At 34.9% G+C, this 14,548-nt stretch overlaps 2 protein-coding genes across 3 annotated transcripts; one reads left to right on the plus strand and one right to left on the minus strand.

Annotated features, from left to right (window-relative positions):
- Positions 1–1,178: 1,178 nt before the first annotated feature.
- On the minus strand, positions 1,179–7,493 carry sdf2l1 (stromal cell-derived factor 2-like 1). Of its 2 annotated transcripts, XM_081366991.1 has the most exons (4): positions 7,293–7,493; positions 4,780–4,911; positions 2,572–2,768; positions 1,179–2,458 (listed from the first exon to the last, which is right to left on the minus strand). In XM_081366991.1, the coding sequence occupies exons 2-4, from the start codon at positions 4,901–4,903 to the stop codon at positions 2,180–2,182; spliced, it is 600 nt and encodes a 199-aa protein (XP_081223117.1). In that variant the 5' UTR covers positions 4,904–4,911; positions 7,293–7,493; the 3' UTR covers positions 1,179–2,179. The 2 variants fall into 2 exon arrangements, with proteins under 2 accessions (XP_081223117.1, XP_081223116.1); XM_081366990.1 differs by lacking the exon at positions 7,293–7,493 and having other exon boundaries at positions 4,780–5,111.
- On the plus strand, positions 7,014–14,524 carry ydjc (YdjC chitooligosaccharide deacetylase homolog). The gene is made up of 6 exons (XM_081366989.1): positions 7,014–7,119; positions 8,183–8,361; positions 8,659–8,815; positions 10,983–11,082; positions 12,947–13,124; positions 13,329–14,524. The coding sequence occupies exons 2-6, from the start codon at positions 8,198–8,200 to the stop codon at positions 13,681–13,683; spliced, it is 954 nt and encodes a 317-aa protein (XP_081223115.1). The 5' UTR covers positions 7,014–7,119; positions 8,183–8,197; the 3' UTR covers positions 13,684–14,524.
- The last annotated feature ends 24 nt before the right edge of the window (positions 14,525–14,548 follow it).

The raw sequence follows: 14,548 nt of genomic DNA on the forward strand, positions 1-14,548 counted from the left end.
CATAATAATGAGATTAAAAAGAAGAAATGATGACTCTTGCGATGGAACTCAAGGAAAATGTAAGCTATGAAACTTAAAATTGGCATTATAGGCAACTGAAATTAAAATAATAGACCTATCTACATTAAAGATGCTTGACCCCTCTTACATTTATTTTGATTAATAAATCAGGAACAAACATTAAATTAGATAATGTTTAAGATATAATTAGTTCAAATGTAGGATAAATAAGCAATATGCACATAAAAGTTAATGGATGCCATGTCCACAGATCTATGAGATCAGTGGTCACACCTCACGTGGACTGCAGTGATGAGAAATGGTAAGTGAAATGACACAATCTACTTGGCAAATCATAATTTAAATATTACAATTTACAAACGCTAAAATCTTCAGGGAAGAATCAATCAGGGAAGAGGTTATAATGGTTGAAATACCCTATAAGATTGTTGCCTAAATGTAAGATAATTTAGATAGTTATTTGGCTAATGTGTAGGCTATTTTACTGAAAACATTTACTGATACATATTTAATGTTGTAGCCTACTAATAATAAGGTGTTTGTGTTTTTGTCTGTAGCTATATTGCCGTGCTATAAGGCTAAATCTTATTAAACGTATTAGAAAATACCACCTATTTACAGTAGCATGCCCGATAAATATAGCCTACTACAGTAAAACCATGATAAATACATATGAAATCTTCTTAAAGCAGCGTAAGAAGCTTTTAAAATCTTTAATTTTTAATGTAAACATTTTGGCGCAAACTATGGTGAATTATTTTTGTGGGCACTGAAACCAACCTGAAATAGTCTTGAAACTAATTTATATAAATAATGAATATATAAATAATAGATCCAGCATCAGACTGATTAGTTAGTAATTTGTTTGGATGTTTCATTAATTTTTTTTATGAATTAACTATCGGTAAGCACATTTTTCTTTCAAAACTGTATAGTTTTTAATTTGGTAATAGTTTTTGGCGCTTATAGTATTCCAATATGTATCGGTTAGTCAGTCAGTCAGTTGTCCCCACTTTTCCCTCGTTTCATAGGGATATTCCCTTCTCAATCTACACGCAGTGCGTGTCAGGACTGTAGCTCAATGCTGCCCCCATCTGGATGCTGTGTGTCATCTTTCATGCAGAAGAATAACGAAATGAACAGAACTGACACTCTTGCCATCACCTTGAAACGTAATTGCAATTGTAATTTCAGAGTAATCCTTAATACAATCTAGTGTGCAGTATTTATAATACTGAACGACTGACAGGATTCAGAAATGATTAACATGCTGATTAGCATTAGCATGCAATGATGCATCTGCTTGTTTACAATTTATATGGATATTTAAAACATGGGTAACACTTTACAATAAGGTTTTGTTTGTTAACATTAATGTATTAACTAACATGAACTAACAATGAGCAATACATTTGTTACAGTATTTATTAATCTTTGTTAATGTTAGTTAATACAAATCCAGCTGTTCATGTTAGTTCACAGTGCATTAAAGTGAAAAAAATACAACCTTTGATTTTAACGTGTTAGTAAATGTTGAAATTAATATTAACTAAGATGAATAATTATTTCATGTTATCTTAGGTAGTTAACTAATGAACCTTATTGTAAAGTGTTACCAAAACATGATATTAGTTGCTTTAACTGAAATACAAAATGTAATAACGTTTTCAAAAAATTTATTAACGCTTTCACCAAATTATGTACATATCGGGTCATATACAGTATGAGGGGAGAAACAACTACTGGGAGTTACAGTTATATCGAAAACTTAAACCAAAACAGAAACGGTCAATTCATATCTTTCATGTGCACAAAACTACTACAGTATTTCATAGTACAAGTTATTGATGTAATTTGTTCTACTAGTAATATGTCATCCTAAATATAAATAATACAAAATACACAATTTTTTTGGCCCAAAATCCTGGTTTGTAAAGTCATTTTATTCCCTTATATACAAAAAGACAAATTCCAATCATAAGAAATCTAGTAAAACAAACCTTTTTGTCTTTTTTTGTCTGTGATGTGCATTTTGTAGGTGAGTTTTGTCAAAAAAATTGCGACGCACAATTGAGTTTGACCAATAAAAGTAAAACTTTGAAGAAACTGAAAGTTTAAATAGAGAAGGTTTCACAGCGTGTGTGAGAGGAGTGCATCATCAGAGCTCATCATGGTTCACAGGATCACTGCTGGGCTGAATAAAAACCCCCTCCATCACCTTCCAGTAGTTATGCTGATTGGGTGAAGGCATTCCATGGACCTCACGCTGGCCTCTGATTGGATGACCAAACTGCTCTCCTGTAACACTGAGGAAAACCTCAGTGCCGACGTGTTTAAATCGCACCGCGTTGTCACGTTCCCAGTATGTAGCGCTGCACTGAACGCTCCATACGTCTAAATCATCTCCTTCTCCATTTTCGCCAAACGCACTCACTTCCTGCAAACACAAACCCGCTTGTAATAACCTGGGTTATGCTCTACTACAGTTATGATTCAAGTCAAGCCACCTGGACATGTAGGTTAAGTTAGGAGAGTATTGTGCGGGTGTACCTGGTGGTTAGACAGCGGGGAGCTGAAGTGATGCGAGTGGAGGTTGCGTCCAGTCTTCATGTGTGTAATTCGGATGGCCTCTCCGCACCGTATGGGCGCCCCGCGCTGACAAACGCGGTCTGGTTTCCCACGGATACGCCAGTAGCTGTTGGCATCCTCGGCCGAATCCACGCCTGTTACTGACTGCTGGCCACTACCTGCAGGGTATTGTGAAAAAAAACGTTTGAGCATACATGTGTACATCCCATATGCATTTACCACTGTATTTACATAGTACTCTGAGAATATAACAGTAGCTTTTTATAATAAATACATGATATTGACAAATAGTTATCAAATATCACTGAGAAGTAATCTCTTCAGCTTTCTCATGTATTTACATATCCAGATTCTTTAATTGCACGTTATAATTATTGATATAATTATACTGCTAGAAGTTATATAAGCATTATCATATCAAAAATCAATTTTACAACATTTTCCTGCTATTTGGATCCACTGAGTAAAATATCAATTTATTTTTATTTAATCTTTACTTAATCAGGATAAAAAAATCAAAAAAAATCTCTTTAGCAAAAGGGTCCTGGATTATTATTACTATTTATATTATTAGATAATCATCAAAATAATAATAATTATTATTAATAATGTACATTATTTTTCTTTATTATTTAGGGTGAACATTCACTATTGGTCAATTTATGTGACACATATAGATAATTATACAAACAGTTTTACCAAAAGAACGGCTAAAATATCAACTGAGTGAAATATCACTCATTATTATATATATACAGTACCAGTCAAAAGTTTGGAAACGTTACTATTTTTAATGTTTTTGAAAAACGTCTCTTATGCTCATCAAGCCTGCAGTAAAAAGAAAAAAAAAAAAAAAACAGTAATATTATGAAATATAATTACAATTTAAAATAATGGTTCTCTTTTTTAATATACTTTAAAATGTAATTTATTTTTGTGATGCAAAGCTGAATTTTCAGCATCATTACTCCAGTCTTTGGTGTCTTATGATCCTTCAGAAATCATTCTAATATGCTGATTTATGATCAATGTTGGAAACAGTTGTGCTGCTTAATACTTTTTTTATAACCTGAGATACTTTTTTCAGGATTATTTGATGAATAAAAAGTTAAAAAGAACTGTATTTATTTAGAATAGAAATCTTTTGTAACAATATACACTACCGTTCAAAAGTTTGGGAACAATAACTTTTTTTTTTTTAAGAAATTAGTACTTTAATTCAACAAGGATGCGTTAAATTGATAAAAGGTGATGGTAATGATTTATATTGTTAGAAATGTTTTTATTTTGAATAAATGCTGTTTTTATGAATAAATGCTGTTAACGTTTTACTCATCAATGAATCCTGAAAAAAGTATTCCAAAAAATATATTAAACAGCACAACTGTTTCCATCATTGATAATAACTGAGTATCAAATCATCATATTAGAATGATTTCTGAAGGATCATAAGACACCAAAGACTGGAGTACTTGCTGATGAAAATTCAGCTTTGCATCACAAAAATAAATTACATTTTAAAATATATTAAAAAAGAGAACCATTATTTTAAATTGTAATAATATTTCATAATATTACTCTTTTTTTTCTTTTCTTTTTCAAACTGGAGGCTTGATGAGCATGAGAGACTTCTTTCAAAAACATTAAAAATAGTAATGTTTCCAAACTTTTGACTGGTACTGTATATATATATATATTAGTACAATTCTAAAGCATTTAATGCCACTTCGAACTAAGAAACTCATGCGACTCGAAGGAATACCATAGTATTACCATTGCTCATGTCAAAAATGGTATTACCATGTTACCCTTGCTTTAGTATATTGTAGTGCACCTGTCGTCATGATGATTACACGCATCCTTCAGGTAAACATATTATATCATAACCAACAAAAACAAAACCATTGAATAAGAGACAGAATAAGAGTCTATAAATGCTTTCAGAAAGGCATATACAGTTCTTTGCTGATCAATGATGGGAAATATTACTAATCATCATTAGCTTCCTGGCTAATGCATGCATGCACCAGCTGGTATTACACTAATAAGCACAATAATATAAGTGAATAACAGGCTCAAAGTGAATATTAAATGGTCGGCTACAACACAAGCATCCTCTGAGGGCTACGTTGACCAAATTGTTCAAGTTTATGCTCAGAGTGGTTATACCTGATCCGTATTTGACATCATGAGAGTGAAGTCTGACGCTGTGCCGTGTGTTCATCAGTTTGATCAGGGATCCACACGTAACGTAGCTGGAGTCCAAATCACTGGCCCCGCACTGGGCAAACATGAAACACACTAAAATAAAACCCAGAAAGACAGACAGAACTCTTAATGGTCCCATTGTTACAGCTAGTGTCTATGTACATCACAGAAAAATGGAAAAAGAGAGCCCCATTCAAACGCTGACTCGATTTCTAACCAATCGCATCATGACAAGTCCGAAAACAAGGAAGTGATCCGCGCGCACACTCGGAGATCAGTGATTGGTCGAGGATGATGTGACGTGACCTTACGTTATAAAGTAGGCCATTAGTTCATATGTAATACATCTTGTTCTCATGGTATTGATTAAAAAAACAATTAGTTCACATTTAAATATCACGAAACTTTTATTCATGAAGTCTATTTGAATATATATCCATGGGTATTTACACATTATTATTGAAAGTTATGTTAACGGAATCATATCAATAATCACTTAGATACAAACATTATTCTTTTAAGAGCGGCTAAAATGTAAGTAGTTAAATATTAGTTTATTATTGTTGATTACTGTTATTTTAGTTTTATTTTTCAAAATGGATTCATTTTTGTCAATTTATGTAGCCTACACATATTTTGAAGTCTTTGCTAGCCTACTATTCAATTAACAATTCTGATGTTAGATACAGGTACAAAAGAAAAAACAAGCAAACATAAAAAAGTTAATCCATTGTCATGTGTATATATATATATATATAAATGACAATGGATTAACTTTACATATATATATATTATATATATTTGCTTTTATGTAGCTTACTGGCTAATTGTATACAATATGAATTGAATACAATGTGAATTGTATTAAAGTCATGCACAGCATTTTTTTTTTCAAAAACAGATTTTCTTGAAAGTGTTTTCTTTCAGTCTTTCAAAATTCACTTTTAATTCAATGTGTTACTTGCAGTTTCTTTGTAATCAATTGTGAAATTTACAAGAAATTTTAAAATTTATAAATAAATTTTGTTTCTATTTTTTTTTTCTTCAGTGTGTGACAACTGATATCATGTGACAATCTGCACAGTTCAACTATTTGGTTAAATGTACCTCATAGTTTAACCTTAACTTAATGTATCCAAATGTTTTTATTGTATTTCCCTTTGCTTAGCCAAGACTATAAAGCGTAGTCCTAATTTAAGACTACTTTTGAACTAGTGGTTTGAAACCAACTTTTGTATTAACACTACTATACAAAACCAGCATTTATGCAATTAGATTGTAGCCTAAAAACATTAGAGATACTGATATAGCGCTTGTGACAACTATGTGACAACTAGCCCCGGTCTCTACAGCTTATTAAAGAATCAATTTCCACAAAGTGGTGAGTCCCACTACTATATTTCACTACTATTCCACCAATATAACCAGCGACGGCCCAGGTCATTCTAACACATAATTTAAGTGATTGCATGTTATTGTTATGCTGTTATGTCAGGTGGCTGGAGAACAAAAGATCATAAACATGATACTCTCTCTCCCATCCTCTCTATCTTTGTAATGTTTTCCATAATTCTAAAGTAGGTTAAGTGTCTTGGGAAAACATTCATGAGCCTCCATAGACACGTAGGCAAAGTCACACACCTGCTCCCTTAAGTCTGTGTACAAGGAAATCCTTCAGTTTCACATTCATAACATTGAGAGCAGCAGAATCCTGGCTCTGGTGAGTATGCCATGATGTTTGAGATGGTCATTTAAAAATTAATATCTAAATAAATAAAAAAAACTTCCGTAAATGTTTGCAATAAGTTGATCTCTTTGTTATTTCTCAAAATACCACATCTTTTTATTCAGTCTCCATTCTTCCTAATACAAGGTGGATGCATTTGAATATTAAGGTGTAATGTAACATATATTAAAATAAGATATACTTTGTGTATGTGAAATTTTAAGATTCAGCTTCAAAATTATAGGCATTTCTCGCAGTATAAAAAATACTCTTAGAAAAAAAAGATTCAATGGGATTCTAAATAGATTCTTGACTTTAAAAGTTTTTAAAAACTTCATCAAAAACTTCATCAAATATGCTTTATATATCTATATCTATATTCTACATCCACCAGGATTTGGAAACGACATGGGCCTATTGTACATGTGGCGTTGTTTTATCGGCATCCTGTAGAGGGCGCTGCGACTCCGGAAAAGGAAATTGCATTAATGTCTTCAGTCGGTCAGTCGCTCGCGCTGTGTTGGGTTGATACAGTGTAAAAAGGGACCAATGGCAAAAACCTCGCAATAAAATGGGTAAGCGATTACTACATTATGACTGCTAGCTAGGCGTTGTATTACAAAACAGAATTCGTCCCATTGAAATTATAAGACATCTGTTTGTTTCTTTGGATCCCGGCTACTAATAGATTTAAACCAAGTAACGTTTTGTCATTGGGCTGTGTGGATCTGTAGATGCGATTATATACCTGAATGTGGTCATGGGTAACGTTAGGCAGTGGCAGCTGTTCGTGTTAACACAGATGAAGTGATAAGGAGGCAGGCTTCTAGATCTGTCTTATTCGCCGGTGATCTCCCGGTTGTGATAAGCAGCTTTCCCGCAGCCGAGACTCGCCTTTAAACATATGATGATGATGGAATGACGCGTGTCATTTTGTTTCCTGTTGTGTGAATGACTTATACTTCAGTGTCACGATGATTCATTCACCCAAGACTTTTCTGTTTGTGTTCGGTTTGAATTTTTATTTAAAATTTTTTTTAGAGATCGATAATCGGTTTTATAGATATAGACATAGACATATTTACATTTAGATATAGACATAGACATATTTACATCCTCACCGTTTGACGAGTCTCTAATGAGTAACACAAAACAACAGGTAGAGTAACTTATTTAATGCATTGATCGCCTAATTTCTCAACATTTTAATAAATAAAATGTTTTAGATCAGACTTTAATAAATATCAACAAAAGTAGCATAAGTACAATTGATTACGTTAATTAATAATATTTATAAAAATTTAGTCTGATTATACATTAGTCAAAAAGTAAAAATAAAACCATTTAGAATTCTTTTTAGCATAAAAATAAATCAGCAATTTATTTTCAAGCATGAATATCTTTACAATTAGACAGCCTAAAACAAACATAAAAAATAAATGTGTGGCCTTTTAGATCAGGCAAAACAATTTCATAACTCCACAAGTAGCAGCAATTATTATTATTTATCAAATAAATTAATTCTGTTGTAAAGTCTAAAGATCCATTAGTTATTATCATTATGCAATAAAAAAAGCAAAATAATTTCAATAAAAGCAATATTGGTGGATCTTCTTTAGTGTTTTTCTTTTTCATCAGCAAGGCGAGGAGAAGATGCCTCAACCCAAGGTGAAGCTGGTGGTGACGGGAGATGATTTTGGCTACTGCGAGAGAAGAAATCAAGGAATTGTGGATTGCTTCAGAGCTGGTGCGATCTCCAATGTCTCTCTTCTGGTGAATGCGGTCTCAGCGAAGCACGCGGCAGAGCTGGCCAAAAGGTACAGCAGCTGATTTCTAAACTACTATGAAAATATGATATCCTAGTCTGAGTATTATGACACTCCCTTATGACATGTGAGCCTCTTAAACCTGTTGCCAAAAATAAGATTAGGCCTACTTGTTAAAAAAAACAAACATGGATATGGTAGATGTATAGAGTTAAAAATTCATGTCTGTGAACCAGTTATTTAAAAAAATAAAAATAAAAATAAATAAATAACGAAAAGACAAAAATAATTCAAAATATGATTAAAACCAATAATAGGATCTAAAATAACACTGCTTCTCACGCACAGGTATCACATCCCCATCGGACTCCATGCAAATCTCTCAGAGGGTCTTCCAGTGTCTCAGGAACTGAAGGGCTCAACGATCCTCAACAAGGATGGGTTCTTCCATGGGAAGATGGGATTCAGGGAAGTTTTGCAGAGTGGTCAGCTCAAGATGTCAGAGGTACACATGAACACGCACCCATAAAGTCCAACCGAAAAGCAAATGGGAGTAAATTTAAACCATAAAGCTTGGCGTCTATCTATATGACACTGTTTACATCACAGTGAATGAGATTGTATTCATGTTATATAGCAGCAGAGGAGGCCTTTGTTGAAGGCCCGCCCTCCATTGATAAAAACAGTGCGACTGCAATTGCTTTATTATCTCTGTTATAATATTATCTCATATTTCACACTTAATATTCTATTTATAAACGAATCTCTATAACCAGAATCTCGACCGAAAACAAAAACAATTGGGCATTGAGAGCAATGAAAATTAGAGAAGAGGGATTAGATATTGGTTGTAATAGGAATTAGTACAATATGAATATAAATAGACCTTGGCTTTCCGATGACGGAGTGCTCCAAAAGCTCCAGACAAGTTTATCCTTATTCTTTATCCTCATCCAACAATCTCATAATGTCGTGTTGGAATGACAGCAAGTGCGTACAGTCTTTCTTGCAGGATGGTGGACCGCAGGTGTGACTTTATCAGCCACAGGTGCGAGATATAACTAAACCCTCTGGTATTGTTCATTAGGGAGTCACACTTGTGTTGTTGGCATTCAAAAAGACCGACCACCTGAAATGTAACTTTCAGTAAGATCAGTGTAATATACAGTATTATTGTTCAATAATACTGGGATATGTCTATTTTGCACTCTTGATATTTGAGAGTTTCACCCCGTGCACTTTTCTCTACATCGTGAAAATTCTCGGTATTTTCGTAGTTTTGTTTAATATTTCCCATTTATTTATTATGGCGGTCGAAAATCTGCGAACAACAAAAGTGTGACTATTTTTTTTTACAGCCGTTTAGCTTTTTCGAATCAAGTCCACGATTGTTTTTTGTGGTCACATAGCGACTGCCGCAAATGTCACAGAGTTTCGTACAATTACGATGAAGTAGCGATTTTTAAAATTTCCAGAAAAAAATAAATTCTGTCTAAAATGACCGAACAACACCAGAGGAAGAGTGAAAAGAAATGATGGGAAAACTGATATGATACTTTTAAATATGAAACTAAAACCGTCAGAGACGCACAATTGGATTTGTTTGGAACTATTGTTATTGCCGAAATAGACCAAAAACAGACAATATTCTGTTGGATTATTATCACATTTGCAGTCGTGCTGATATTCGGGAAAACGGCACTCTTGCCCGTGTGGTAATGTTGAACTATATCCAATAAAGGCCTATTAAAAACAAGAAAAACAAGAATTCCTAAATGGACAATTATTGGCGCATATTGCATTTTGGGGGCTTTTTTAAATTTATTTTAGTGCCATTTTTGCCCCAAGCCCAATAATGTCTGACCCTGGTGTGTGTGCGCGGCATGATGGCAGGGGTCGGGGCTCTTTTTTGAGGTCAAGCGAAGACCTTCTATGGAGAGGCTCGTGAAACATAGCAAAGGCTGCTACTGAATGGAAGTGTCAAAGGTTGCTCAAAGTAGAGCATTAAAGAACTTCATTATCTTGATCTTGATAAGAGGTCTTTATATTACATACTAGTTTAAAGCAGCAGGTATGCAAAATATCTACCACTATGTAAATCTTAATTGGTGGAACATTAAAAAAAAGAGAACAATAAATAGTAATACAGAAAAAATAAATGTAAAAGGTTATTTCATAATTTTTATCATAATTTTTTTTCTTTTTTAAGTTCACTAATGTTAGTCAAGAGGGTTGCGCCCAAAACGGATGTATTATACTGTTGCATCATTGACCATTTCCACCTTCTCTTTGACCTTTTTTTTAATAAAGCTTAGTTTTAATAGATGTTGTTGGGCTGTGGAGGAAGTTTTTCCAGTATGTTTTTTGTTACAAATTAACCTTTTGTTTGCACTTTATTTTACAGTCGCATAAACATACTATGTACTTTTTGTAGTAATGACATTAACTAGGTACTAACACTGAACCTACCCCTAAACCTTAAATGAACCCATGTCGTACTCTGTTAGTACATTGAAAGTGCACGTACTCTAAAATGAAGTGCAACCAACCTTTCGTACGAATACGGTATGAAACCATTTTAAAGTTTCAGACTTCAGAGCCAAGCACAGCATTACCATTTAAAACCCATGTGTCTGATTCTTTCATCCCGTGTTGTTCTGTCTGTTTATAAGGTGGAGGTGGAGCTCAGAGCACAGGTAAATCTTTTTTGTGAACTGGTTGGCCACATGCCCTACCATATGGACGGCCATCAGCATGTGCACGTGCTGCCAGGTAACAGTTTGAACAACCTTTTTCACCTTACATTTGCATTTAATCATTTACCAGGCGACTTAGGGGCTGTTTACACCTGGCCACTTCATGCGTTTTCTCAGATCGGATAGCTATCCGATCGTGAAAAGACCAGGTGTAAATGCCCTCCGAAACGCATTCGAGACGGATTTGAATCCGATCGCTCAAACCACTTCAGGAGGTGGTCTGGGCCGCATTCCAGACGAAACTGGACAAGTGTAAATGCATCTGGTTGTTGAAACCACATATGTAAATTGTACTCCTCCCAAAAATGCTAAAATATAAACGTGTGAGAGCGTGTTATAGGCTATATGTCATGTTATAGCCAGGTATGACGACGCTACTGGAACACGCGCGTCACCGCAGCTGAGCATCTATACATTAAGCCAGTGGTTCTCAATTCCAGTCCTCGTGACCCACTGCTCTGCACATTTTGTACGTCTCTCTTATCTGACACACTCAGTTCAGGTCATGGAGTCTCTCCTAATGAGCTGATGATCTGGTTCAGGTGTGTTAAATAAGGGAGACATACAAAATGTGCAGAGCAGTGGGTCACGAGGACTGGAATTGAGAACCACTGCATTAAGCCAACGTGCAAACTATCGCAAATCAAAGCGAAAGTAAGTCGCAGACGCTTAACACACAATCATCTTCATTAAAAGTAAAGAAACGAAGTGATCTTACCAGGGCTGTTGCCGCTCTCTCTTATTGCGGTGTTTGATTTTGAAATTTTAGCTGATGAACAATAAAATGCTGCTCATATCTGTTGCTTTCGTGACGTGCACTTCATTAAATCTGCATATAGCGCGGGAATTGAAGATCGGATTTAAATCCGTTTCGCAAAAACACATTTATGTGACCAGGTGTAAATGGAATCGTTTTGATAAATCAGATATCTATCCGATCTGAGAAAACGCATGAAGTGGCCAAGTGTAAACAGCAATAGAAGCAATCCACCTAGTTCTTGAAAGTGGTTAAAGACTCAGCAGCTCGGGTTGAGTTAGGCAGGTCATTCCACCAGCAGGAACAGTCCAGGTAAAGGTCTGTGAGAGCCATTTTGTGCCTCTTTGCAGAACGCAAGCTTCTAGACTAGAGTGCATATAGGTCTGAAGTAGTGAGTTTAGCTATAGGGGTGCAGAGCCAATGGTTGTTCTATAGGCAAACATCAATGCTTTGAATTTAAATATAAATACCTTATAATGGCTGCCAATCAGTCTGCCTGTGTGTCACTGATTTATTTTAACTACACTATACTGTTAAACATAAACATTCTTTATTTTCATCAATGGTTCCATAAAGAACCTTTAGCATCCATGGAACCTAGAAAAATGTCCTTTAAAATTAATCAAATGTTCTTCACACTAAGAAAAAAATGATTCTTTCAAGAACTGTTCACTGAAAAGTTCTTTGGGGAACCAGAAATGGTTCCTTTTTGGAACCTTTATTTTTATACGTGTACCGCTCAAAAGTTTGGAGTTGGTAATGGTTTTTAATGTCGCTTATGCTCACCAAGACTGCATTTATTTGATCACAAATACTAAGCTGAATTTTTAGCATCATTACTCCAGTCTTCAGTGTCACATGATCCTTCAGAAAGCATTCTGATTTGCTGCTTAAGACATATTTCTTATTAATATCAATATGATTTTTTTTTTTTTTTTTGTAAACCGTTATACTTTTTTTTTCAGGATTCATTGATGAATAGAAAGTAGAAACCTTTTGTAACAGTTTAAATGCTTTTACTGTCACTTTTAATCTGTTTAATGTCCCCTTGCTGAATACAAGCAGTACATTTCCTTGTTACATTGTCTTCTTTTCATATTGAACTTTTTCCCATTGTTTTCAGAGGTGCGAGAGGTGTTCGCCCAAGTTCTCTCTGATTTTGGGATCACCTACACACGGGTGCCCATAGAACCTGATCTTAAATTCTGCACCTTCCTCCCATCACATCTGCGGGACTTCAACAAACAGGTTGAAAAAGATGCCCTTGAATCTATCGAGATATTTCATCGCCATGGAATTAGGTTCGTGAGGCATCATTTTAAAGGATCAGCATTTTTGTCTTCAATATCCTTGTTGTTATCAGTTCATCGCCTTCTTCAAAACACATGCACATTGAATAGTCTATAAATAGTCAATTTTGTCCTCCTTCATATAAGCAGGCACAGTATAAACACAATATGCATGAAATCTAATCAACTAAATACCGTTTTGGTGTGACTCCTCAGGTGGCCTGACGTATACCTGGGCCTAAGCACCATGGGTAAGAACATGTCTTTGCCCAACCTGAAACGCGCTTTGGGCTTCGCGCTGGAAGCTTCACTGGATGACGCTGTGACTTCCCCATTAATACTGACGCAGTCCAATGACGCCGCGACCGACTCCTATCGACCAGTTACAGCAGAGCTTATGGTGCATCCAGGATATCCAAGTCAACCTCACCAGGGTGGATGTGGAGACGGACCAGATGACTTCTCACAGTCTGCAGACCGACTGCACGAGCTGAATACTCTGAGGGACCCTTTGGTGCTTCACTACTACAGGCAACAGGGGATCCACCTCTGTGCCTTTAAAGACTTTTAAACACTTAAAGCAGAGTATTTGGGGCATTTCAAACCAAATGTACGTCTGCTGTTAGGAGATAAGATCTTGACCCATACCTCAAAAGATCATTATTTATATTACAGTATGAATGCTTGGTTTGGGAAAAGCAGAAAATCAGCAGTTTCATTGTGCTGCTTCCAAAGCCCATACTATTTGAAGCTACTACCTGTTAAATACAGCCAAAACGAGAATATTATACCAATTTTTCAACAAAAACCCAAGTTACTATTAGATTGACCTTTTTTAAATTGTATTTTTTTTAAGCAGCCATTCACTTTAAGATGGAGAGCTGCTCCAGGCCAGTTCTTAAAATAGGAAGGTGCCATTTTAATTGGATTTGTTTAGAAAACTTTTGCCTCATTTGAGCTGAAATTTCTCTCAAATATTGCAGAGAATTGTAAAATCCAATAGCAATCTGTATTAGTGACTGTAACATACTATATGAAAATTTTAACTCTACATAACATGTAGCGACTACTTTATATTTAAAAAATCAATGGTATTTTTCAGGTACAATGTTTTTAATGAATGTATTTATGATATTTTTATTAACTTGAATTAAAAGCACAGTACCACTTACTCTGGATTTCTTTGTGAAACTTGGAAAAAAGGCGTTGGAACAAGCTATTATGCTTTAGCATCGGAAGTAAAAACCGTATTGTACAAGCACATAAATTTGGCACTTTATCTTTTATGTACTACTGATTAACACCAGAACTTTAGACCAGCCAATGGCACCACAGAAATGTATTTGTGCATGTGCAATATGTGTATGTATTTGTACACTAATCATCCATCCTATTGAAACTCATTCAGAACTAGGTCAAAATAGCCTTTATTTGGT

Source organism: Scardinius erythrophthalmus (genome assembly GCF_964197995.2).
Source record: "Scardinius erythrophthalmus genome assembly, chromosome: 5".
NCBI classification, from domain to species: domain Eukaryota; kingdom Metazoa; phylum Chordata; class Actinopteri; order Cypriniformes; family Leuciscidae; genus Scardinius; species Scardinius erythrophthalmus.

What these genes read in the sequence shown, in the direction of transcription:
- sdf2l1 (XM_081366990.1), bottom strand. Translation starts at nt 4,957, where the DNA reads ATGGGACCATTAAGAGTTCTGTCTGTCTTTCTGGGTTTTATTTTAGTG. An exon ending in TGATGTCAAATACGGATCAG is followed by an intron (nt 2,769 to 4,779) that starts GTATAACCACTC and finishes AATACCCTGCAG; the next exon opens with GTAGTGGCCAGCAGTCAGTA. An exon ending in CCCCGCTGTCTAACCACCAG is followed by an intron (nt 2,459 to 2,571) that starts GTACACCCGCAC and finishes TTGTGTTTGCAG; the next exon opens with GAAGTGAGTGCGTTTGGCGA.
- ydjc (XM_081366989.1), top strand. Translation starts at nt 8,198, where the DNA reads ATGCCTCAACCCAAGGTGAAGCTGGTGGTGACGGGAGATGATTTTGGC. An exon ending in GCGGCAGAGCTGGCCAAAAG is followed by an intron (nt 8,362 to 8,658) that starts GTACAGCAGCTG and finishes TCTCACGCACAG; the next exon opens with GTATCACATCCCCATCGGAC. An exon ending in GCATGTGCACGTGCTGCCAG is followed by an intron (nt 11,083 to 12,946) that starts GTAACAGTTTGA and finishes CATTGTTTTCAG; the next exon opens with AGGTGCGAGAGGTGTTCGCC.